Consider the following 26533-nt stretch of genomic DNA (forward strand, 5'->3'; position numbering starts at 1 on the left):
GGAACTGAAGAGAAAAGCAGCAACTCAGGGTCTGCAGATTGTGGTTGTGTATAAATGTCAGGTTTAGATTCATATGGAATCATACGGAATGAGGTTGATTCACATTTTCTTGGTCCAGATCTTTGGCAGTTTATGGTGTTAGTTGTGTAGTGTATATGTGTGCTGGTTGTGTGCATTGTATCATTTGGTTGTACACGTGCCCCACTGAGATACAGGTGTAATAGTAGATACCTTACTGCCTTAGAAATGCTGATGTACCATAGATATGATATCATAGGTACCTGGTGCCAGTGACATACACTATCTCTTGAATGTATAAACACTGATGTGTCTGAAGGTTCAGTACAAAATATAAGTTACAGCAGTAACAGTTGCTGCCCTCTAGTGGCTATTTTATAATAACCAGAGATATTACGTTTTCTCCATAATGAAATAACAGTAACTTATGCAATATGAAACTTTAATGTGTTGTAATAGGAAGTGAAAGAGCAGGAGCGTATTTCAGGCGTATTTTTTGCCAGGCGACTTCAGCAGATGTGGAGACGCGCGCGTGCGCATGCGCTGCAGGACGGAGATGAGCCGCACGCACCAGGTGGCGGGAAAAAGAGCTGCCAGGAGGGTGAGTCAGCAGAGCGGATCTGTTTCTCATCAGGCAGAAGGAAAATCTGCGTGCGACCGCGTGTAAATTAGCGGGAGGAAGTGTATGTGTTAGTGTTAAACGTGTGCGTGCGAGTCAGTACGAGAGTGTGAGTCAATGTTTATTATGTGTGTCAGTGTGTCACTGTGCATGACTTCACTATCCTCTGTATAAACGCAAACGCTGCATATTCACTCTTGCTTTTGCTCTTGAGGACACACACGAACACACACACACACACACACACACACTTCAGCAAATAATTTCACTCGACAGACACAGACAGACATAAAAGGACAACACCACAAGGAGAGGATAAGACTGAGGGTTCAAAGGGGTTTATTTTCTTAAATTTTGGCTTTAAATAGATGACATTCCCATACATGGAAAGGGAGTACTGCCCAGTAGAGGAGCAGCACAGTGTCAGGGTGTGGTGGTGTGGGGGTGCAGTAGTGTGTTTGTGGGGAGGTGCAGTAGGGTTGATGGGATCTGTAGTGCATGGGTGTGCTGCATTAGTGTTGGGAGGTACAGTAGTGTGGTTTGTGTATAGCTGTGTGTTTGGGTGCATCGTTAGTGTGTTTTTGGGGGCATAGTAGTGTGTCTTGGGTATAGTAGAGTGGTTTGGGATAAAGAGGTGTGTTTGGGTGGACAGTAGCGTGTTTTGGGTGTAGTAGTGTGTTTGGGTGAACAGTAGTGTGTTTTGGGTGTAGTAGAGTTTTTGGGTGAACAGTAGCATGTTTTGGGTGGAGAAGTGTGTTTGGGTGAACAGTAGCATGTTTTTTTGGTGTAGTAGTGTGTTTGGGTGAACAGTAGTGTGTTTTGGGTGTAGTAGTATGTTTGGGTGAACAGTAGCATGTTTTGGGTGTAGTAGTGTGTTTGGGTGAACAGTAGCATGTTTTGGGTGGAGTAGTGTGTTTGGTGAACAGTAGCATGTTTTGGGTGTAGTAGTGTGTTTGGGTGAACAGTAGTGTGTTTTGGGTGTAGTAGTGTGTTTGGGTGAACAGTAGCGTGTTTTGGGTGCAGTAGTGTGTTTGGGGTGGACAGTAGTGTGTTTTGGGTGTAGTAGTGTGTTTGGGTGAACAGTAGTGTGTTTTGGGTGTAGTAGTGTGTTTGGGTGAACAGTAGCATGTTTTGGGTGCAGTAGTGTGTTTGGGGTGGACAGTAGTGTGTTTTGGGTGTAGTAGTGTGTTTGGGTGAACAGTAGTGTGTTTTGAGGTGCAGTAGTGTTTATATAAATAAAAGGGTATAGTCTGCTGGGAGTGGCACTGTGTAGATGGCACGTGTGAGGGGGCATAGCCCCGCCCTTGTGAGTATCAGGTGTGACATTAAAGACTTCACAGTTTAAAGGGTTCCCACACACATGTGACAGGGTGAGAGAGTACGTTTTCCGACCACAGGAAACACAAACAGTTTTGACAACAGAGTTTTTCCACAGACACAGACAATGCTTCAACAAATGTCCAGCACAGTTATGAAATGCATATATACACACATCAAACAATACAATAAATAAATAGATGGTGGTTTTGTGTTCTAGAAAAATCTAATGACATCAGAGGTGTACAAACTGCATAGCTGCTTTAGGGTTTTCTGAACCTGGCGGCGTTTAGCGGGTGTCTGGGGCACCTTGGGCCGTTTCAGGGACAGAGAGAACAATGGCTTCTTCGGATCCCTGCTCCTGAGATCATCACTTTCATTTGATGTTTGTATATATCCATCCGTCAATGTTACAGAATGAGGGACAAACGCAGAACACACAACAAAGAGCTTCCTGCATAAACCTGACAGACAGAGGAGATGCCGGGGTCAGAGGTCGGGACACAGAGAGAGAGAGGCGGGGCGGACGGTGGACACACAGGTAAGGGGACACACAGGTGAGGCCGGGTCATTCTCCGGGGAGAGGCGGTACCTGGCTGTGCGGCGGCTCTGGGGCCTGCCGCTGGGGGGTTCCTGCAGGGGGGGGCACGCCTGGCGTGGGGGCTGACCGACTCAGCTTGGACCCGGCCTTGGCCTCTGTAAGGAGAGACAGCTGTCAGGTCTGATAGTGAGCCAACACCGAGCAGGCCTCAAATCAGCCAGGGCACGGGACTGATTTCAGTACATAACAAACTCTGTCAACACTTTCTCTCTGGTTCAGTTAAATCACCAAGTCTTACATCTTAAGAAAAAGTGTGAGAAAAAGGCAGTTCAGTGCAATATGTGGGTCATTACAACTAAGGAAGCCATTATTATCTCAGCCCTAGTCCATCAGCTCAGCAGCCAGCTGGCAGCTGCAGATTCAGTGGTGGAAAATTAGAATGCTAGTCCGCTCACAAGCTACCACTAGGTGGCTGTCTCGCAAGAAAAAAATTCAAAATCTTTACACATCATTACAATGTAGGGAGAGTAAATCACACACTGGCTGTGTCCGAACCAGCCTACTAACTGATATGTACTGTCTAATAAGCATACTGTGTACTGTTTAGTGCGTGAAAAACATCAGCTAAGCTCCGCCTCATTTTTAAAGTGAAACTTCACATTATATTTAGGGGACCAAAATGGTTGTTTATTTCCAGGAAAGTATGCACAAAAATATATTCACCAAAAACCTCAAAAATAAGTATCATCCTGGAATTTTAAGTACACTACATTTAGAGAAGCTTTCAACTTTCTCATCCAGTGTACTCGACAAGTATACTTAATAAGCATGCAAGTGTGCGGACACGGCCACTGACTTGCCCATTGGTGTTCTCTGAAGTGAACCCACATGCTGTATGATAACTGTTAGCCTAGCGGTGTACAAAGGAAGGCCGTAAACAGTTAGATTAACGTGGGGAAATGAGTTGTAGAGGTCTGGTTTGAATTTCTGGGTTTGGGTTGCTCTTTGTGTTTCAGTCTGATCTGATATTGGTTAGTGGGCACACCCGGCTTGGTTTGCTGCTGCCCTCACCTGCGCTACTGCTCCCCAGCATCATGGTGGGGCTGACAGAGGTGCGCCCCAGCCTGATTGGTGTGGATGTGGGTGTGGGCGTGGCTGATTGTCCTGACATGCCGTCCCATTCGCCCGCCTGCGGGGGCTCCTTGCCACCATGGTGACCCCCCCTGTCCCTGCCCTCGTGACGGGGTAGCGTGTCCGTGCTGTGACTCCTGCTCTTGACCTCACCTGCAAAAAAAAAGTGACAGAGCAGTGTGAGTCATAGAGAGGAGTCAATATCAGTGTGAGTCACAAGGAGGGAGCAGTATCCTTCAAATATCTAAACATTCAAATCAAAAGTATACTTTTAATATGTTACAAAATATACAGTGTACTACAAAATATATTCAACCCGTATGTGTGCGTATTTGCTTGTATAGGAAACAGTTACTGCCTCTATTTTACAGAGGGCAAAGCACTATGAGGATGGCCTACAAATTCAATTGGGCCTTCAAATCTGGGAGATAAGAGAGAGATTGAATGTGGTGAGAGCAGTGCAGGGGTTATGTCCACAGCAAGGACTATAAAGCAGAGAGAAGAGAACCAGATCAACAGAACCTCCTAGATAAGGAAGTGTGAAGGACTCAAGGAATGCCAAAGCTGCTTATCTGGTCAATATTACACAATATCTGTGACTGAATGAAAGTTCTCTTTTATCCTCCTGAGACCCAACAGAAAAAGTTCAAGTATGTACATTTCTGACGTAATACGTAATAATTTTTGATGACAAAAACATGTTACAGTAAAAATATTTTCAAAAATTACATTTTATTTGTATTGAGTGTCCCTTGTAGCACAGGTTTCAGCATAGTAGAATATATGATTCTTGAGATTAAAACCAGAGGCTCAGACCAAAGACACATGTCCCTTACTGAGGACAAAAATGAGTTGCTTTGTCTTAAGAGGATACAGCATTCACTGAAACGGTAATGGTGTCGGAAAGGGGCCAAGCCCATATCCCTGCCCTGTCAATATAACTCTCCCCATGACTAACTTTTATACTCCATTAGCAAGCTCATTCATTATGTCCTTCAAGTGCTCCGAAAGCATTAAAGAAATTACTCTGTTAACAGATGAAAGCTTTTCAATTATTTTTGCTGCCAAGTCTATCAATGCTAATAACCTTTCCAAGGTCCACACAATCAGCCAGACACTGCAGGAATGTGTATGTGCATATGGAGATGAGAGACACAGACTATAGGCATCTGTGTGTGTGAAACTACGAATGGGTGCGTGTGTGTGTGTGTCTGTCTGTGTGTGTCTGTGTGCATGCGTGTGTGCGTGTGTATGTCTGTGTGGCTGTTTGCGTGCGTGTACTTGTGTGTGTGTGTGTGTGTCTGTCTGTGTGTGTGCGTGCGTGTACTTGTGTGTGTGTGTGTGCACACTAAGTGCAGAATCTGGCACAGTCAGGGCAATGCAAAGCTATGACAGGTCTTCGGTGTGAAAAATCCACCTGACAGCACAGCTGAGACACGGAGTGCTGCAGGTGTGACTAAGCACCCAGCTGATGAACACAGAATCATTAATATTGACAGTGACAATGTTAATAATGTGTTAATAGTAGCTCCTTAGTGGCAAAATAGAAGCTTCTTAATGGTAAAGTTGTGTAGCTTTGCTCCTCACGCCCTCTCAACTAACTGGTTCAAGGCATTTTTATTAATCGGTGATATAAAATCAAGGAACAAAGACAGGGCTATTCTAACCTGAACATTGGACCTGAAGTCACATGCATAATATTGATGTCTCTCCATGTGTGTTTATGGGTTTGTCTATGTTCTTTTGAGTTTTGGTGCCTTGCTTTATTCCTGTGTTTGTGTATGTGTGTATTTTGTTTTCTCTTTGTCAGTATGTGTGTGTGTGTTTGACTGCATAGCAGAAGGACCCATTGACAGAACGAGGCATGGGAAATGCATTGTTCGCTTTATAATTTGGCTTCCTGACAGCACACAAGCTCTGATGGATTAGCAGCTGACAGTCGCTACATGCAGAGTTCATCAGACATACATCTACATGCTCCGCCAAAACACAGCTGTGATTGCAGGTCCCTGACAGGCTGACAGACAGACAGACATATGGCCAGACAGATGGGTAAACAAGCATTTCTATCTCTCTCTCTCTCTCTCTCTCTCTCTCTCTCTCTCTCTCTCTCTCTCTCTCTCTCTGTTTTAATGTAGCTCTGTTCTGTTTGTGTCCCTTTGAGTGTGGTGCTGATTTATGCACTGAATTGTGTGATAAATCCAGTGAGCTCCATTCATCATGGAGTTCCTCAATATTAATGTTTTCTCTTTTAAATCTGTGGTCTAATTAATGAGAAATGTATCTCTTTTAAAAAGTGGATAATTTGTCTTTCACTTTAAAGGTTACATTTAGTCATTTAAAGGTTTCTGCATTTTCAACATTTGCACTCCAATGAGTCTTGACCTATCCCGTGCTTTGATTGGATAATCTTCTGCTGTTGTCACGGCAACTCTGCACTGGATGGGAAGGCGGGCTTCACAGGAGCTGGTGTGCAAGATTAAATTTTCATTAAGACGCTGCTTCTCTGAAGGAGACTTTAAAGACCTCCCAGATTAAAGAGAGGAGAGCAGTGCAGGATGGGTCTGATGCAGCCCTCCGTTTGTCCTGCATTGACTGGTCCCTCCATGGGAATTATGGGGAATTTCACATTTAGTGGTACAAGAGAACATGTGCATGAGCTAGGTGCTGCTATACAATTTAATGGCCTTTATCAGTCTTTAAACAGCACTGTGTATGCTCCAGTTCACTTTCACTAGTTAAAATACTGCTGTTCTCTTTCAATAATGACATCCAGAACAATATCGTTGTTTAAAACGTCAAAACAATTTGGAGCTAATGGTTGATTCACACCTCACCTAAATTAGTTCTGTATCTAACTGTGCATACTGAACTGTGCTGTATAGGTTAAGTTGTGAGCTCTGGAGAAAGTTTTCTGCTTAGGCAATCATTAATGTACTGTTAAAAGATGGATACATAATTATATGCAAACATGGTAGAATGCTATAGATAATATGTTGTACAATATATATGTAACTGTAAAGCAACATGAGTGAAAGAGGAAGTAATTGTGGAATATTTAGATACGATGTGCAGTAGTATATTAAGATATTAAAATGTACTCCTCATGTTTCCTGTGGCGTTCAGCTCAGAGGGACGCTGTACTCACTCTCGGCGGGCTCCTTGGACTTCCTGCCGCTGGAGGACTTCTTGAGCATGTTGCGGCCGGTGCTGAACAGGTTGGTGAGCTCGTCCAGCGGGCTGGTGGGGGTGCGCGAGCGCGACACGTTCTGCATGGAGCCGTGGGCGCTGGAGGAGCCGGAGAGCCGGCCCCCTTCCTGAGACGCGCCCTTGGCCGAGTGCGGCACCGCGGAGGCGCTGCGCGGCATGCCGCCCGTCGCCACGGCGTCGTAGGGCGGCGGTCGCTTCAGGCTGAGCGGCGTGAGCGAGCGGCCCATGCTGACGGGCGAGGGGCAGGCCGAGTGGCTCCGCGGGTACCCGTGGGCCGAGGCCGACGACTTGTAGAGGGTGGACGGGAGCGGCGGGGCGGAGGAGCGGCCCGAGGCCGTGATGGTGGGCGTGGCCGGCGGCTCCTTCTCCGCTTTGCGGTGAGAGGAGGGCTGCGATTCGCCGCCGGACTTGATGTAGGACACGTTCTCCAGCACGGGCAGCTTAGTCACGTCCAGGGGGGTGAGCGGGGACTCGTCCGAGTTGGGGGAGCACTGGGCGGGGGCGGGGGGGAACACCAGCAGCGGGGGCCGGTGAGACAGCAGGTTGGGGAAGGGGGCGGGGATGTCGCACAGTGAGCCCCGGGGCGTGGCGGCCCGCGTGACCTCCAGGTCGGGGATGGTGGGCGTGGAGCACTGGGAGGAGCAGCCCACCGGCTCCCACCTGGGCTCCTGGGCCAGGTCCTCCAGGGCGGGGTACTTCATCTCCTCGTACACGGCCTCGCCCGGCTCCTCCTCGTCCCGCTGGAACTCCCGCAGGATGTTGCCCACCATCTCGATGTAGACGGGCTCGTCCTCGTCCGTGTCGCGGGTGGGGCTCTGCGTCTGCGACGAGGACTTCTCCCGCTGGGGCGTCCTCTTGCTGCCGTGGTTCCTGATGTAGGACTCGTCGAAGGAGGTGCTCAGCTGGGTGTTGGGGTTCCGTTTGGGCTTCGGGGGAGGGACCCTCCTGAGGTCCTCGCTGCAGGGCCGGGACCTGCCTGACACTGAAGGGGAGACATGGTGAGCACAGAAACACAGAAAATGAGCGTCAAGGCTGACTGTAACATGTCAACTGATTACAGTCAAAACAGATGTCGTCTGTGAATGAAGAGGACCAGGTTAGTTCTAGTTTGTCTTCAGTATTTGCATATGTTTCATTCAGTCTTAACCTTATTTTATTTAAGACTGTTATTTTATTAATACTTGGACAGAAGGAAATTAATCCTTATCCAGGAATGAGAACAAGTGCTTCACTGCAGCTAAATAAAGCCAAGCAGTGGTACTTGACATTCATGTCAGTGCAGCCTATATTATCTGAGAGAAGTCAGTAAGTTTTTGAAATGACCTCCAGGACAAAGTGTTACAGCTGGACGTACTAAGCACACATCGAGCTAAAGACACTTGGCCTTGCCAAGCTGATTCATAGATGTTTAGTGATAGCCTTTAAGGGCAAGCAATTTTCACATATAAAGCAAATGTGTCTGATAACAGACGTCTTATCATCTTATGATATTTTCTCTCATTTTATTACAAACACAGGACAGACTGATGCTACAACTGATCTTCTAAAGCTGAGAGAAAGCACTGGCCACAGTCTATAGGAATTACTAAGCTGAGCGTATATTTTCTGTGGAAACGAACTTCAGCTGGTTCGTAATTAAATGACATAAAATTATGCACTTGCACAGGAAATAAAACTCTGCATTGACTTCGGCCACTGCAGTGTGCACATCCCTCCTGGCCAAACCGAAATGTTCGCACACCAACGTAAATGCGGAGATTGGTTGCAATTGGTCTAAAATATCACATGGGTGACTGTGCTGGCGGCATCTTGTCCCTACAGTCTATGGTCTTGTCTCCTTGTCTAATGAACGAGTGACCAAACATACCATCTTCTCTGTGTTCTTTTCTTATTTTTTTTTAGTTTACTTTAAGTAAACTAAAGCGACTTCATTATCAACATCCATCTATTGAGGTTTATGCTACTTTACCGCAGCCACCTTAACCAATGTGAGATGAGCATTCTGGCACAAAATGGCTGCCGTGCATCACCCAGGTGGGTGCTACACATTGGTGGTGGGTGAGGTGAGTTCCCCCTCATCACTGTAAAGCACTTTGAGTATACGGAAAAGTGCTATATAAATGCAATGATTCATTCATTCGTTGTTTTTTTTCTGTGTTTGGTGCAGAAAACGTTGTCAACTCCGTGTTTTCCCCCTGGTCACTACAACCGCAGAATCTGAACCTGCGTGCCCCACAGGCATGGAGTGTAACTGAGCAAACGGTTGGAAGGCACAGTGAGTGTGCACACGTCTGTGTGCGGCACCGTGTTCGGCTGTGGTTCCATTTTGACCAAGTTCGCCTTTGTATTCGAGCACACGCACCCAGCTTCACAGTGGGCGCATTTCCCTTTGGGGGCGTAGCCACACTGTTGTGCGTCACTGCTAGTACACGTTTGCAGTGGGACTTTCAGCTGAGTAGCTGTGTGAGTGCTCTGTGCGTGTGTGTGTGCTGCGTGTGTGTGCTGTGTGTGTGCTGCGTGTGTGTGCTGTGTGTGTGCTGTGTGTGTGCGCTGCGTGTGTGTGTGCTGTGTGTGTGCTGTGCGTGTGTGTGCTGTGCGTGTGCGCTGCGTGTGCGTGTGCTGTGCGTGTGTGTGTGCTGTGCGTGTGCGCTGCGTGTGTGTGTGCTGTGCGTGTGTGTGTGCTGTGTGTGTGTGTGCTGTGTGACTGCGCTGTGGGGCTGCAGGCACGCAGCATGTGGGAGGGGGGAGGGGGGAGCACGGAGGGGAGGGGGATCTAGGTCAGTTGTGCTTCATGAATGAATTCTGCACTGAATAATTAGCCCACAGTCGGTAGCTCCATATAACCCTGTATCCTCTCAATGAAGAACGCACAGATCTGTCCCTGGTCTCTTGCCCCTGATTGGAGAAGCTGTAAGGAGGCGGTCCCATGGGTGGTTTTGCGTAACTTCTGTGGGCCTGCGCTAGATAATGCTGCTGTGGCACTACGGAAGACCAGCTTGCTTTACTTGTGTGATGACATCATCCTACTCACAGGGAGTCAAGCAGAGACCCTCCCCCTCCCCCTCAGCACCAGTACTGAATGACAGAATGGGAGCACATCTGAGCACAGACAGAAGGTACCGGAGTCTGTGCATACCTTCAGATAGCAGGTGATGAGGTCTACGCACAGTCAGGCAGAATGTGCTGGGGTCTGTGCTTACCCAGACAGCATTCTGCACATAAAGACTGACAGAAGGTGCTTGTGTCTGCTGGCAGAGAAATGGAGAGCTACTGTTCTGTGCGGAATCTCAGCCTGGCATATAATTTACATGAATTCATTTAAAAGATGAGTCAACACAAAGGTAACTTGCTCATTGAGAACATACTAGGGCCTGTATGTGAGCCTGTCACTGCACGTGTCTATGTGTGCAAGCGTGTGTGTGGGCGGGCAGGCGGGGGACTGCATGTTCCATTACATGTATAAATAGGTCCTGACAGGGGTGTCTTGGAGTATCCACTGTCCTGAGGAAAAGAGGGGTGTCAGGGAGGAAAGGAGAGAGATGTTTTACCCTTAGGTTACTCAGTAAAAGGGCAGGTAGAAGGTAGTGATTTTAGCCAGAATTTTAGCCTTCTTTGCTCCTCTGGCGATGCTTGCACTGAACTGCATCATGCTTAAATAAATGCGAGTTGGTGGACAAATGACTGCTGATTCAGCTGATCCATAGTCCTTTTCCCTGCAATGCACTGTACAAGCACAGGGAACACTGACCTGTGTGTGTGTGTGTGTGTGAGACTGCCTGTGCATGTGTGCATGCATGTGCATGTCTGTATGTTGTCAGTCACACTTGTCCTTGTCCAGGTCACAGTTCTTGTTTGTCAGAGTTGAGGCTCCTTGCATTCACACTCAAGATGAAAGGCCTTGCAGTACCCTTTCTGGTCTCTAGAGGCATCAGTGCATGGCTGCAGAAAAGAGTGGATGCACAGTATTGTGCTCTGGGAGGCAGGGAAAGGGCAGCAAAGGAAGCCTAAAGAATATTTTTTTATGTAACCACATCAGCATGGATATGACACATCCATTTCAATGTGAATACACATTATTTCCTCTCATAAAAAACAGCAAAACAGAGAGCAGGAGGCAGCAGTGTCAAGAAAGAGTAAGTGCCGCAGGAAGGAACCACGTCATACAGCTGAGATACAGAACTGAGAGAGAAAAAAGAGGGAGAGAGGAGGAAATGAGAACATGCATATAGATGACGCTCGTGTGATAAAGGGGACTCCTACGTTATATGACGCTTGAGTTGAAAGATTTAGAACACAGCCATGCGTGTCAGATTCCCCCTGGCTGTTATTCAGCTCAGTGTTGGGTGGGGGGCGATCAACAGGAAAGGAGCTATAGTCAGAATATTACTGTCAGACTGCAGTGAAATTACAGCTCTCTCTCTCTCTCTCTCTCTCTCGCGCACGCTTTCTCTCTCTCTTCCCCCCCCCTCTCTCTCCCTCCCCTTCTCTCTCCCAGGAAAGGAGCTTCAGGGAAGGTATTGCTGTCAGATTGCAGTTAGCCTATAGCATGCAGTGCACACACGTTTAGCTGACTGAGGGGGCTCTTTTCATGGTTTTGCTTTTGGCCATTAAAGGAGGACTGAAAGGTTTTACACCATGAAATTAATTTAGCAGCAGAAATGAATAAGCATCCCTATATAATTTTAAAGTAACCCTAACCAGTTGATAGGTTTTTTTTGTTGTTGCAATATTCATTCCCTTTGGCTTGGCTTTATTGTCCCTATAGAAGTGACCCCCGTGGTTCTGTATTTTGTATCTAACCAGGTCATGAGTCACCATTTCAGATCACTGCAGGGGTAGTCCTACCTGCAATTTCTAAGAGTAATGTTTATGTGTTTTGCCAAAAACTTCAGTGAAAAAATGAAAAGCAGATCCTTAGCTTGAAAATAAAAACAGCTTCAGTCATTAGTTGGCCAACAAACAAGTTTTAACAAGGTACAAAAATGATTTGATGGGCTATAGCCTGCACCTCTCGCCAGGACGCGTCAGCAGAAGCAATGTTAGCGAGCTACAGTAGCTGGCCTGCTACTCTGCCTGCCCAGGACACAGCAGGGTATGGGCTTTTAAATTAGAGGCACGTTTAATCAGAGCTATTCATTTCCCACTGAGTGCGCTCTATAAATCCAGTCATAATATAGAAGGAAAAAAAGTGTGTTCTTGTCTGGTTATTGAAATATACATGATGACAAGTTATATGGAAGAACAAACAAAACCCACCAAAAAAAAAGACACTTTCATGATTACTACCAGAGCCCGATTTTGGCAGCCCAGTTCCACCAAAGCAAGGTTCTGCTAGCTAAGTACTACATTTATTTTACATTATATTAATAAAGCTATATCATAAACGTTGCCCTCCAATTCACTTTGAAGAATGAAATAGTATAATCGTGCACACTCCAGCTCTCTCTGTACGTTTTGCTGTTGTGCGATCTGCATTTGATTGGTTAACAGACAAAGTTTGGGGTCACACAGGGTAAGAGGCGTGGAGCAGTGATGTGAGGTGACAGCGGGGAAGGTCAGTGTGACCCGGAGCTCAGAGGGCCGCGGGGTCAGGTGCACACACTCACCGTCGGACTTGTCCAGCTCTTTTCCCGCCCGGCCTGAGGCTGAACTTGTGTTCACCGTCTCCGACGAGATGCTGAGCTTGGTGCTGGGGTCCCTCCGGGGTTTCGGGGGGGGCTGCTTGCGAGAGTTCGGGCTACTGTCCTCGTCCCCGCCCCCGACAGAGTGCAGGGACTGCGAGCGCACGGAGAAGCCCGTCCCGCACGGGTGGGGCAGACGGTCCTGCGGGGCGGGCATTGTCATGAAGCCCATGCGGAAGTGTTTCCCTGGATACCCGCCGTCCGTCCCCCTGGCGACGTCCTCACCAATCCTGCCAGGAGAGAGTGATAGGGTCACATCACGCCCCCTCTGTCCCTCTAATCTTCAATGGGATTTTAAATATGATCCTTGAACACATTACACATAATGGAATCAGTAGGTATTAAATACTTAATAATTGTGGCTGTTTGGGTGGCAGTGTGGTGTACCTGATTTTGATCTCGACTGTTATGATTCAGATCCTCAGTGGAGCTCTTCAGCAATACCCAGACAGGTACTTTACCCAAATTGCTACAATAAATCGAAAGCACTCTGCACAGATAAATTGTAAAAAATAAATAAATAAAGATTATCTGTGTAATTTGCCCTAGGGTAAAGACATCTACAAATAGATGATGTCTATTTACATTACATTACATTACATTACAGGCATTTAGCAGATGCTCTTATCCAGAGCGACACACAACAAGTGCATTGGTTCATGGTGTAGAGTGTAGAGTGTATTTAATGGTTGTAGTCGTCATTTTGTAAAGCAGATAAAACAATACAGGTTGAGGTCATGGTATAGTAAAGTAGATAAACAGTTGTGCCTGTGGTTAAACTTTATTACAGTGTACCTGATGAAATTCAATACTTACACAACTTAAGTGTTTTGGACTGCCTGCACATGAAATTCATTTTCATCACCTCTTGACCATAACCCTGATCAAGCAGCCATGGAAGCGACTGAACATCCCTACAGACGACCTGTCACCCTCAGGTAGCGTCCTGCAGAGGTGACAGGGTCTCAGCCCCTGATTAGCATGGAGGGGTAATTGAAATTCAAATTGCCGGGATTGGAAATCGAGAAGGAGCCAATTTCCTCAGACTGCCCTGAGTGCAGTAAATCAGCAAGAAAGTTGATTAAATGGATGCCCAGCCTCTCTCTATGCGGAGGCCGTCCCCGCTTGCCTGGGCAAAATGAGATTAAGGAGAGGGGCCTCGCCAATAAAATACATTTCCCATAATTAGCGTTTGTGTTGGGCAGATGCTTGTGTCTGTGAGCATGTAGCAAGGTGCAGCAAGCATGCTAGCTTGTGTAGCAGGGAGCAGCGAGCGTGCTAGCTCCTGTAGCAGGGTGCAGCGAGCGTGCTAGCTCCTGTAGCAGGGTGCAGCGAGCGTGCTAGCTCATGTAGCAGGGTGCAGCGAGTGTGCTAGCTGGAGTAGCAGGGTGCAGCGAGCATGCTAGCTCGTGTAGTAGGGTGCAGCGAGCGTGCTAGCTTGTGTAGCAGGGTGCAGCGAGCGTGCTAGCTTGTGTAGCAGGGTGCAGCGAGCATGCTAGCTCGTGTAGCAGGGTGCAGCGAGCATGCTAGCTCGTGTAGCAGGGTGCAGCGAGCGAGCTAGCACCCCCACCTGCATACACACACTGGGAGCTGGGAGAGGAGAGGTGTGCTAATGGACTAAATGGCTCTCTTACCCGCTAATGATCAGTGTGCTATTACTGCCACTCAACCGAGATAATTCTTTGTTTGTCACATTGATTTTTTACTTCACCCGAAGCAGAATGTCTGAATGTATTTTTTTTCTATTCCAATAACACACTTCATAGTCGTAAGGCATCTTTATTTATTTACCCACTGTAAAACACTTTGAGATTGCTATGAAATGTGAGGCACTTGAACAAAAAAAAATTATGATGATGATGATGACGATGATGATAATATTTATGATGATGATGCTGATGATGATTATTATTATTATTACTATAAAAAATTATAAAGTATAATACTCAATGTTCACTTATTCAGGTTCTAAATATAACCAACCCAGAAACCCCTGACATGCTCAGTCTTTCCTGACTGAATAATGGCGTCCTTCTTGTATGCTCTGCTGTCATCAGCAGCACTGATGCGGGGGACAGCGTGTCATTGAGGTGTCAGCGCATCTGAGTCCGATCAGGACATCAGACCCATTTAATCAAGCCCTCTGAGTAAGTCCACTAAACCGAACGCCGTGACAAAGGGCACTAAGCCAAGTACTCTGACAAAGCGCAGCAAACCAAGTACTCCGCTGAAGCACAATAAACCAAGTTCTCCGTGAAGCGCACCAAATGAAGTACTTTGAATGTATACTGAGCCAAACACTGTGAAAATGGGCTTTCAGCCACTCTAACAAAGTGCATGGAATCAAATACTCTGAACAGGTGCACTACACCGTGTACTCCAAGCGCACTAAACCAAGTACTCTGACACAGCTCACTAAACCAAGTATTCTGACTAAGTGCACTAAATGAAGTACTCTGAATAAGTACTGAACCAAACCGAGTGACAATGGGTGCTAATCCAAGACCCCATCTAATGAACTACACTGAACAAAGCCATCTCAAAAAGTTTAACCTTTTCTGAACACTCAGTCTTTCTGATGAAGCACAGCACTGAAAAATGCTGATTTGCCACTTTCACACATACTGTAAATTGCTGCATTAACTTTTCCAGCAAACTAGTTGCTTCTCTTGCTCACACAACTGCAGACTATTCGGTATTTCATTGGGTTGATAAATTTCACACTTGACAGTGCCAGTAATTGTAGCCTGAACAGGCAGCCATCAAATACTCAAAAGGAGCTATAGCAGTAGGTCAAGAGATGAACTAGAACGTGTGTTTACAGTCCCAGCAAGGTATGATTTTGTTAACTCTGATTTACTAGCCACGGAAGTTAGCCTACCTTTGATGAGCAGCTTGCTAGTGAAGAAAAAGGGAATTATACCAGCTAATGTACTGCTGGATCTTAATGTGCACATACACATGGCAACTTTAGTGACTTTTGCATAATGACTGTCCTCTCCTGCATTAATCAATGTCCCCTGCACTTTTCACTGACTGTGGTTATAGCATACATCTTCTAGTGTCTTATCAACTAACGGTGGTAATAAAGAGGTCTGTACAAACTGAGCAGCATGCTTCTCACTTGGCGCACTGCGTCTATGCAGTCTGAAACCACGGCTGTCTGATGTGCTTTGATATGACTAGTACAATTATACTAGTACAATAAAATGTAGGAACTGGAATAACAAGATAGCCGAAACCTGGTGTAAATGTGGCTGTGGAGAGGGATGTGCTTTTGAAGTTTGTTTTCAGCAGATTCAGGCAGTGATGGGAAACAGCAGGAGTCTCCACGCTCCATTACCTCCTAACCTCATTTGCCTCATCACAGAGGCAGACTCCACACTGTTTCTCAGACAGAGACGGAGAGGAGGGGGAAGAAAGCTAGCAAGAAAGCAAAAGAAAGAAATAAAGGAATATAAATACTGTATGTTTGAGCCTGACAGCTTCACTATACTGTGATTAATTGCCAATAACCTCTCACTGTTACTGGGGTGCAGTTACTGAAATCTTTATGACATTAACTGAATCAAATATGTCAACAATTTCTCACCTACAAAATGGCAGCTCTATCTATCTGGTCAGTTTTACACTGGAGGCTGATGCCGCTTACATTACACTAGCCGCCAATTACCCACCAATGCACGTATTTAGATTTGTGTATTTAGCAGCATTGACCCAGAAATATGAATGTTCGGCCTGGAGGCTAGCTAGTGGTGTACCTAGCCGAGATGTTAAAATCTCTTTCATTACGGAAAATTAGGAGGATGCAGTCTTTCTCGAAAACGGCAGTAAAATGCCACAGCTGTGATTTGCTATTGTTGCTGTGCTATATATTCATCCAAACAGGAAGTGCTGGGGGCTAAGGAAGTAGGCTATCTTGTGATGGGCAAATATGTCTGGTGTTAATGCCACATAATTTTACATTCAGTATCCATGTGAGGCAAAAGCCACATTAATTTGCAGAATATTACACAATCTTACTGAGAGAGACAACACAACATTACTGATAGAGAATGAGGCCACTCACTGCTTCAGAGGGAAATTACTCTCCACTTCTGAGACACTACGCATGATAAGAGCCTTCACCCTCTCCCTGCAAGGTGCACCGCACACAGAAGAGGATTTAAACTTAGACATACCATAGACATACTGTATCCACATAAAATTTACCGCATTACATGAGGTTTAAGTAAAGGTCAAAGAACTTTTAAGAGATTATGAAACGGTAAGAAATAAAAGTACAGGTGTAAATTGAAGATGACAGATGACATCAATCTGTGAGGGCTGGGAGTACCCAGCATGCCTGCCTAAATCCATTCTCATTTCAGCTTTGCTTGCTGGTCCAGCTAGAACAGGCGAATGATGGGGAATGCTGGCAAGGAGAATGCATCCACCCATAACCTTCTGCTGACTCAGGCTCTTTTCATTCTTCCATCGGAGGAGGTGAGTTCATGGGTGAAATGACAAATATCTGGGCTGTTTTCTGCACAAAACTCTTGTTGGAAAAAACGTCGAGAGGCAAAGGCTTCCATGAGTTGTCACATTAATCCTGCTCTGAGCCATCAAAGGTCACCTCCAGGTTCAGGGCTCTTTAGACCGACAGCAGCTCAGTGTGCATTTTAATATGCGGGAGCGGGATTAAATATCACTCTGAATTACTGTACCAACTGGTCATGCCATGATATTCATTGGACATCAGTCCAGAACACGCTGTAATGCCATGTAGGTACACCTATGTAGTCTGTTTTTCCTGGTCGACGGCAGGACCCACACGACTGAGATGATAATCCTGCCTCGTATCAGGTCAGTGACTTTCAGCAGCCACCCCATATTGTGCACCCCGTGGGATTCTGGGTAAGCCAGCTGTGGGGCCCATTGTCTCATCAAAACAAAGGTTTAATAGCTTGTCACAGCATTGCATGTGCACGTGATTATCCCCTCCCCCCACCCCGAAAACAGTTCCCACTAGGATAGCAGAAAAACACTGTAAGGCAGTATGCCAGCCAGTAGTGCACATGATTCTCCTAGCACGTGGTAATTATAAACGCTTCTATTTTTGCAAACCCCTATTGTATGTATTTGTGAGAGTGAATGCATATTTCGATTTGCATGCATGGAAGTGCTTGTGGCATGTGTGCAAGTTGTGGGTTGGCATATATGTGTGAGTGAGTGTGGGTGTATTTGTGCGGAACTGTATGTGTTGTGTGTAGTATGCATCCATGCGGATGTCAGTTTAAATGGGTACATGCATGTGTGTGCAAGCTGTTTGTGTGCATACCCATGTGCATATCCATGTATGTGAGTATGTGCTGTGTGTGTACCATGTGTCTCCATCCTGAATAAACACCAGCAGTGCAGAAAAAGCAGGAGGAGACTCATTGGTCAGAGGCTTAAATCTGCCTGGCAACAAAACCCCTCAAACCAGACACAAAGGCTGTCATAACTGAGCAGCACATGCAGAGAGACGACCGTGAGGGGAACCCCCCAAACAACAGAGGCCCCCCTTAACAGGACCCCTTGACAGCCCTCACCGGACCCTCCCCCCATTTCAACTCTAAAAATCACTGCAAGCACCAGCACACACAGAAGCAGCATTTTCGTGCTGCAAGGGAAGAAAATATTTAAATGAAACCTACACAAAAAGGCAAAGCACTCATTTTCCAAATTTATCATCATAACAAATTTTGATGATTTTTTTTTTGCATTCATTTGTCTGATTTTCATTCTGTGTAATATCACATTTTTGTGTTTACCGTTTCACAGGGGAAGGAAAGCAGTACCTGTGCACTTGCAGTTAGCTGCAGTGACAGAATGTGTTTGGGGAGAGAGAGTGTTCTGAACCAAGGTGGAGGTAGATGGGCAGTTGCACATCAGACCTGAGTCATGATTTAAATAATGATTTATTATTTAATGATTAAAATAATTAAAATATGTTTATTTTTCCAATATACATTCCAAATATATTTATGATATGAACTTATAACTGAAAATAAATCAAATATTTAAAAAACTTTAAAAAAAAAAAAACAACTTCAATTTGTAAATAATATACAGTAAGTTAAAATATTTTATGAAAAATAATTATAAAGTAATTGATATACTTTAAATACATTTTCTTTCAAGGTCTGGGCCATGCAGACAGCTGCCTCTTTGTGTGATGTTCAGGTCTGACCCGAAAGCTTTGAATCAATGCCAGGCCAAGTCAGCTGAGCCCCACTGACCAGCGCACCCCAGCACAATGAACCCTTGCCTGACCCCATCGCAGTGAGAACGCCCTTCTGAGCACGCTCAGCACAGCCGGATTTACGGCGTTACTCCAGTCACCGGCGGGCTGTTTGTGAGAGGGATGATAGTTTGATTTATCGGAGATCTCCGCTCAGCACTCAGATGTGATTACAGCCTCGCTGCCCTGCTCTGGATCACAGCTGGGAGAAGCTCAGGTTTATCTTACCTCAGCCTGACATCTCATGCAGATATTTCACTATATTATGTCTGCACAGTCCTCCCTGTCTCTATGGTTGCTCTACGAGTCCGTCAGTTTCAGTAGAAACAGCTACACTGCTGCCGCTATAGGAAATCTGTGCCAGACAGGGAAATGTGGGCAGTCGTTAGCTAGAAAATCGATATAGCTGGACAGGAAAATTGACTGAGCTGTAGCTACTGTATATAACTGGGAATGGTACAGTTTATAGCCTGCACCTGGGCGAAGACTGTGCCAGTGATGTGCAGAGAGTAGCCTAAATCTTCGTTGGTTTGCCAAGGAGGGGAGCAATCACCGGTGAGTCTCACCATAAAACTGCCAAGCGGAAATAAAATTTAAAAAAACACATCAACGGCCACATTTTGTCCGAAGTTGCAAATTTGCGGGAGGAAACCTTCTGACATTTTTTTTTATGATAACACGTTCGATGTAAATGCAGCGAACTGTGAACCGTTGGTATAACTACAAATGTGCATTAGAGCATTTGTGTGGAAATCTGGATTCTGCCCGACTGCAAAGTCTATCTGTCAATAGGGCTGAAAAGTCAAAAATAGACACACCGTGACCCGAGAAAAACCTGGGAGTGCTGAATCAATATTATCAAAGATAACTGTTTATTCCGAAAGGTTAGCCGGGGACAGAAATCACTGTACCCATCCACTGAGGCGCACAACGCAACAGTGCAAACATGAGCACTGTTATACAATGTCACATGACTTTCTCTAAATTCAGTACAACTTGTGACACATGCATATTTACTTCACGTAGCTCATTCTCCACATAGCTTATGACTTTATCCGCGGTGAATTCCATTATAAACAGTGCGTAATCATTGAATAAAGCTGGAGATTTACTGGCGCAATTCAAAGTACTGTAAGCTCCAGAATACAAGGGCGCTGTATCCCCAAGCAATCTGACACCTGCTAGTTGGTTACAAGCCTCTCTTCCAGTCTAACTGCCATTTGCACTAACATCTCCAATTCCCAGTGTCTCTTTATTCTGGGTATTTATCAGTGGGGTCTAATGACAGGGTGGGAGCTGTGTGTTTGTTGCTGAGAGCCAGTGCCAGGGACAGAGCGATCTGAATGGAAAGAGGGGTTAAATGGAGAGTGGGGTTAATAAAGAGGGAGAGGAAGGGGTGAGCAGCAGACAATGAGTGGGGTTAATGAGGAGAAGGAGATTATGAGCACTGGAAGAGGTGTGAGATTAATGGGGAAAGGGGGGATTGGTGTGTGTTGGAAGAGAAGTGGGGTTAATGAGGGTTGATAGGAGGCTCTGTGTTCTGGAAAAGGGGGGTTTCGGTTGGCTTTGATGCACAGGGAGACGCTGTAGGTCTTTTCTAAAGGAAATCAATCCTTTATTTCACTCTCATGATTAGAGCTTTCAGGGCGGCGCTGGGAAATTCATGTAGGAGAGCGCCGAATAAGACTGCTCTCAGCAGTGTATCGACCAGAGAGAAGGGAAGTGGGGAGAGGGGAAGAAAGAAAAGGGCAAAAGCTACAGGAAACTGAAAGGAAAAGAGAGGCTGTTTTGGTCCTGACTGACCTCGAGACCTGGAACAACCTTAAACGCATTTATCCATTTATTTGATTGATTGATTGATGTACACATTGATAGTTTCTCATGAAATCCCAGTTTTTACAGATTACAGACTCACATAACTGTCAACCTAAAATCGCACCATGTGAGGATTCCTCATTGGACGTAGGGTGCCATGGAAATCGGGGGGGGGGGGGGGGGGGGAGGCTGTTGCCAATTTAGTTGCTGGCACACTTACAGACGCACTTTAGCAATGCCACAGATGCACCCACTTCACTGAGGAGTGAATGAGAGATGACAGGATAGGAAAAAGATAAATCTGGGACACAATGACACCATCAGATGGCAAAGGATACTTTGCACCAGTGGTTAACCAACTGTGTCTTCCTTTTGTTTAGAAATGTCCTGTTAAGGACATGACATCCTTATGTCTGGCAAATAAATGAGTGGATCTGAGTTATTTAAGAAAGTAATATTGCCCTGTGCCAATAGGACAATACGTTACCTGACATGTTACCGTAGATACCCTCTGGCCCTAGTCTTTACTATACGATCCAGTAAGATGAAGTAGGCCATTAGGTACTATCACTGAGTGAAGATATTGAGTGGACTGTGCAAACTTGACCTCTGGAATCTAGAGCAGTTTTATCAGGTTACTTCACTGGATTTGCTGAAACAGGCCCATTAACTTGGGACACAATCATACTGTAACTACCCATTGGTAAATTAGTTATAATTCTTACTAAACTTACAGTGGGAGGGCAGTATGCAGGAAGACCCTCCCCGTTTCACAGCAGCTGTGGAACCTGATTGGCTAAGTGGGATCAATGATCACTGGGCAGAACTGAAGGGCTGCCTGTGAGCACCAGCTCTGTGCTGCTTCTGCCTCACACTTTAATCTCAGGCCCGTTATCTATCTCTTACTGTGGGAAGGGTCATCTCATTGACCTGTTTCTTTTCATGAGAAATACTGTTATTGCTCTCTGTCTCTCTCATTCTTGCTCTCTCTCTCTCTCTCTCTCTCTCTCTCTCTCATATTCAGTGTCAAATTCAAAATTGGCAGCAATTTCTTTCTTATATAAATATTTAAATATTAACACAGAAGAGTAAACAGTGATAGTAAGTGATAGACAGCAAACGTACTAATGCAATCACAGCACTACTACTACTGTAATAATAATAATGATAACAATATTAATAACAAGAATAATAATAACAGTCTATTTTGTCTACATAAGGGATCGGATGTCATATTAAACAACGGCTTTTTTGATTCCTCAAAGCATTTTGTAAATGTGTGATTTTGAAGTGTGATGTTTTGTTGTCAAAAAAATACTGCATTATTGGCAAGTTGTAAGTCATAATCAACCTCTCTTCTCTTGCAAGAACATCTAAATGTCCAGTATACTGGCAGCACTGACCTGGCATGACAAGTTAGCAGTACTGACCCAGGAGTATTGAGTAGCAAAAGCACAATAAAGCAGATTCAGTTAAACTGAGCTTGTACATTCAGCAGTACTGGTTCAGCAATACTGACCCAGTGCTTACTGATCCCTTAACAGCTGGTATTTCTTACCAGCAATATTGACCAATAAAAAATGACTGAACATGTCTCTTCAAGAGGACTGAGGAAACAGGAGGTCTCTGCACCCTCCTGCCAAGGCTGGCTGGTGAAAATAAGGGAGTTTTCTCTGGGTCAGCACACATCTGCTGAGGGCAGGGCTGGGGGTGGGAGGGCTGTATTCCAGTTGTTGCATGCATTGCGTATTACTGCAACATGAATTGCAGAAAACAATGCAAGGATACCATAGAACCAGAATTTTAATGATACTTTAAAACAGTTCCAAAATACAAACCAATACATGTATCTGTTGTTGCAGTGTATGTGTGTGTGTGCGTGAGTGTGTGCATGCGTGTGTGTGTGTGTGCGTGTGAGTGTGTTTGTGTGAGCGTGTGCATGTGTATGTGAGTGCGAGCGTATACGTCTGTGTACGCGTGTGCGTGCATGTGTGTGTGTGCGTGTGCACACGTGCGCGTGTGTTTGTGTGTGCATGAGTGTGTGCATGTGTGTGTGAGCGTGTTTGTTTGAACGTGTGCATGTGTGTATCTGAACGTGAGTGTAGACGTGTGTGTGTGTGTATGTGTGAGTGTGTGTATGTGAGCGTGAGCGCATACGTGTGTGTACTTGTGTGTGTGTATGCATGTGTGTGTTTGCCTTTGCGTGCATTCATGCATAAATAGAACTTGTCTCCTACCTTTTTATGGCTTCCTCCTGTCTCCTCCTCTTCTCGTGTTTCTCCTGCAGGTACGCCCAGTTGGTCTCATTCCTCACGCGGTCGCTCTCGCGGGCGATGTCCGAGGCGTTCTGGATGACCAGACCGTCATAGGCTCTCAGCCCACTGTCCTCCACGTACTGGAAAAACCTGCTGAAGGCGTCCTCCTCAGAGCTCATTGTTCTCCAGTCACAAACACTGAACGGGAGGAAACACACGCGTCAGTGATGGAGACCCTGCTCTCACATGATGAAGACACTGCTGTAAATTACACTCAGGTGTTTACAACATATACGCACATGTATGTGCACTTTGTATGTGTGTATATATTTGTATGTATATTTACTTGGACTCGGATTTCACCTGCTGAAATCTATTTTGTTCACACATACCATTTTGTATGCTGTGAATGCACATGATGTGAATGTCACATGACTTCCACACGTAAATGTGAATGTGAGACATTGTGAGCGTGAGAGAGTAATATGAGTATATTTATGAAAGGGTGACGAAGGAAGTTTCAGAAGAGATTTATTGTCAACTATTCTAATGCAAATAAGCATGATGTGTATGCTAATGTGACTAAGCATGTGGATGTGAGAATGTCAGAAAATGAGAGTGAAAGTGTTTGTTTGAGTGGGAGGATGTCATAGTTTAAGCCTGAGTGAGAGAATTGCAGAGTGAATAGGTCAATCTAAGAGAGTTATTGAAAATATGAGATGACTAAGGTGAGAGTTTGAGGGCTCTCTGTAATTGTGCTGGTCCCTTCGTTTTGTTAGCTTCACAGGGCGCTCTGATTGGATAAGCTGGCTCTCGCTCAGTGTAACAGTTGCATCATGCCTGTCGCTGAGATACAGATTGCAGCCAATGAGCTCACAGCACGAGAGGCCCAGCACGCACAGAGAGAGTCCAGCGCCTGTTCTTTACACATCGTCTGCCATTGTGTCTCTCTGGAGCTGTGATCACACAGCGCTCTGACACTGTTATCCGGCTGCCCTCCGCGGTGCCGCATTGCTAGCGCCCGCTACGCGCGGCCCTGCGTTATGTGGGTCATTCTCAGGGAGGGATGCAGCGGTGCCTGGGAGAGGGGCGGAGCGCTGCCTGCCTCCTCCAGGGTGAGAGTGCAGACGTGAGGCTTGGCGGCGGGCCAGATGCCAATGTGCAGCTAACAGGCAAACAGGCTACTGTCTGGCACACGCCGTGAGCTCCTGCATCTGTGCATCAATCAACCTCAGGGGCCAGCACCACCTGCGCTCCTGTACACCTGTGTGTGTGTGTGTGTGTGTGTGTGTGTGTACACATGTGTGTGTGTGTGTGTGTGTGTGTGTACATATGTGTGTGTGTGTGTGTGTGTATATGTGTGTGCATATATATATGTGTATGTGTAGGTGTGTGTGTGTTTCTTTTGTGTGTGTGTGTAAGTATGTGTCTGTACATGTGTGTGTGTGTTTTTGTGTGTGTATGCGTGTAAATATGTGTGTGTGCTTTTTTGTGTATGCGTATAAATGTGTGTTTGTGTGTGTGTGTGCGCGTGTGAATATGTGTGTATTTTTTGTGTGTGCTTGTAAATATGTATGTATGTTTGTAAGTCTGTGTGTGCATGTGCACATGTGTGTATTTGTGTGTGTGTGTGCCTGCATGTGAATTTGTGTGTTTGTAAGTGTGTATTTGTGCGTGTGTGTGCGTGTGCCTGTGTGTGTATGTGTGTGTGTGTATGTGCATGAGAGAGAGTTAATCCTATAAGCCTGCCTGCCCCTTGCAGGCATCACTGCCAAGGCTGGGAATCTGTGTTTATCTGAATATGTGCTTCACAGATTCATGTGAGCAGCTTCTGCTCTTCCTCTGTTCTCTTTCTCTCTACAGTAACTGTTGTCTCCCTTTTTCTCTCCTTCCCTCTAGTGCTCCTCTCTCCCCACTCTTCATTTGTCCTCTACCCTTCTTTCTCCCCTGTCTCCATCTCTCTCTCTCATTTCCCTAAATCCAAACAGGCAAATGTGTGTGTGTGTGTGTGTGTGTGTGATCCTGCAGGAGCAGGGGGTTGATTCTAAGTGCAGAATTAAGAGAATGAGGCGCAGTATCCAGGCAACGGCGCACTGAAATGAGGACGGTGCTGATGCAGGAATGCGAGATTCCTCCGCGCGTCTCAGAAACCGCTCTGCGGTGAGCCCGCTGAGCGGGACGCGCTGGAGTGACACGCGGAATCGAGCGGCGGGCGGACGGCGGTACTCACGGGGACGGGGCTGAATTCCGGCGTGGTGGCGCGGGCGCGCGCGAGGGTTCAGCTCTCCCTGGAGGAGCCGTCGGCGCAGGTCCCCCTTCGGCGCAGCGGCGTGCGGGCGGCCGCGGGTCTCGGCACCATAGGACGCGTGCCTCACAGGCGAGCGCGGCTCTCCCGGGCGAGGGCGGCGCGGGGCGGGTCCTGGAAGCCCCGGGACGGCGCGCGGGGGCGCCCGGCCATCTCTGTGTCGCCGAGAGTCGGCAAAGCTCCTCCTCCCCCCCGGCGGGGCCTCTCCCTGGTCTCCGGTTCGGCGGGAGCTCCTTGTCCTCCGAGCTGCGAGCGACGCCGCCCGCGGGCGCGAGCTCCCCGCCTCACGGGCGCGGGGCAGGAGCGGCGGAGCAGCCTCCCGGCATGGCGCTCCTCGCCCGGCTGCTCCTGGCGCTGCTGCTCCCCTGCGTGTCGCGTCCTGGAGGGGCTCTGCTCCGGAGAGACGGCTCCTGTGCGCTGTCCTCCCCGCCGCCGCTTCCCAGCCACCGCAGATTAATCACAGACCGCACGCCGTAAATCACCTGACAAAGAGCCGGCTCGCTGCTCTCTCTGCGAATCCCATCCCTTCTGCCTGCGCTCTCTTTCGCTCTCCCTTTCTGTCGTTTTCTCTCACTCTTCTTCTTTCACACCCTCGCTCTCTCTCGCCTGTCCTCTATTTCTCTCTTTCCTTATCACGTCACCCCTTTCTCTCTCTTCCTCCCTCCCCCTCTCTCTCTCTCACTCTCTCTCTCTCAGCAGCGCTGTCACAGTGGATTTCAGCACCATGGACAGGTCCAGGACTGGAGGAGGGGGGAAAGGGGGCGGAGCCTCAAAGAGCTCCACGGGGCGGGGGCAGGATTTTCTCCAAGGGGTGTGACCTGGTTTTAGAGAGAGCTTCTCATTCCTGCTCTTCACTGTCTCTGCTGACATCATCTCTGCCAGCACCACACCCATAAATAACACTACCACACTACCACACCCATAAATAACACTACCACACTACCACAGCCATAAATATACGGACAGGAGTATGGAAAAGAAAATGTATGTGCATGTGTAATTATGTGAGTGTGAGTGTGCATGTGTGTGTGTGTGTGTGTGAGAGAGACAGAGTGTGAGAGAGAGAATGAGATTATGTGTGTGTGTGAGAGGGAGATTATGTGTGTGTGTGCGTGTGTATTTATGTTGCATGCATGAGTGTTTGTGTGCATGTGTGTATGCATCACTGTATCTGCTCTATATCATTAGCTGTGAGTGTTATTTTCCCCTGCAGCCCCCACCCCCATCGCTTCACTACGTATGATGCCAGCACTGCCCCCCAAAGCCCAGGCTCCACAGCTGAAGCCGGTCTGTAAAACCACCATTTGTGTCTGACAGAGCTCATCAGCTGAAAATGCGGTTGCCTGCAGTCTCTCAGTGAGCAGTGTGGTGGAAAC

The 26533-nt window shown here is 46.7% G+C and overlaps 1 protein-coding gene and 2 long non-coding RNA genes across 4 annotated transcripts in view; 2 read left to right on the forward strand and 1 right to left on the reverse strand.

Moving 5' to 3' along the window:
- The window catches only part of nyap2a (neuronal tyrosine-phosphorylated phosphoinositide-3-kinase adaptor 2a), a 29112-nt gene extending 3303 nt beyond the window's left edge, over positions 1-25809 (reverse strand). For both annotated transcript variants that reach the window (XM_035383832.1, XM_035383831.1), the window contains exons 1-6: positions 25083-25809; positions 22835-23050; positions 12443-12747; positions 6775-7818; positions 3567-3779; positions 2547-2650 (exon numbers count right to left, since the gene is read on the reverse strand). In XM_035383832.1, the coding sequence (XP_035239723.1) occupies positions 2547-2650; positions 3567-3779; positions 6775-7818; positions 12443-12747; positions 22835-23031 (1863 nt within the window). In that variant the 5' untranslated portion in view covers positions 23032-23050; positions 25083-25809. The remainder of the gene's footprint in view (positions 1-2546; positions 2651-3566; positions 3780-6774; positions 7819-12442; positions 12748-22834; positions 23051-25082) is intronic.
- On the forward strand, positions 539-3583 carry LOC118208876. Its single transcript, XR_004761648.1, has 3 exons — positions 539-619; positions 2371-2495; positions 3512-3583. It is a non-coding gene; the product is annotated as an uncharacterized LOC118208876 (long non-coding RNA).
- On the forward strand, positions 18909-23322 carry LOC118208875. Its single transcript, XR_004761647.1, has 2 exons — positions 18909-19337; positions 22885-23322. It is a non-coding gene; the product is annotated as an uncharacterized LOC118208875 (long non-coding RNA).
- Positions 25810-26533: the final 724 nt, after the last annotated feature.

Source organism: Anguilla anguilla, chromosome 12 (assembly GCF_013347855.1).
Source record: "Anguilla anguilla isolate fAngAng1 chromosome 12, fAngAng1.pri, whole genome shotgun sequence".
In the NCBI taxonomy this organism is placed as follows: Eukaryota; Metazoa; Chordata; class Actinopteri; order Anguilliformes; family Anguillidae; genus Anguilla; species Anguilla anguilla.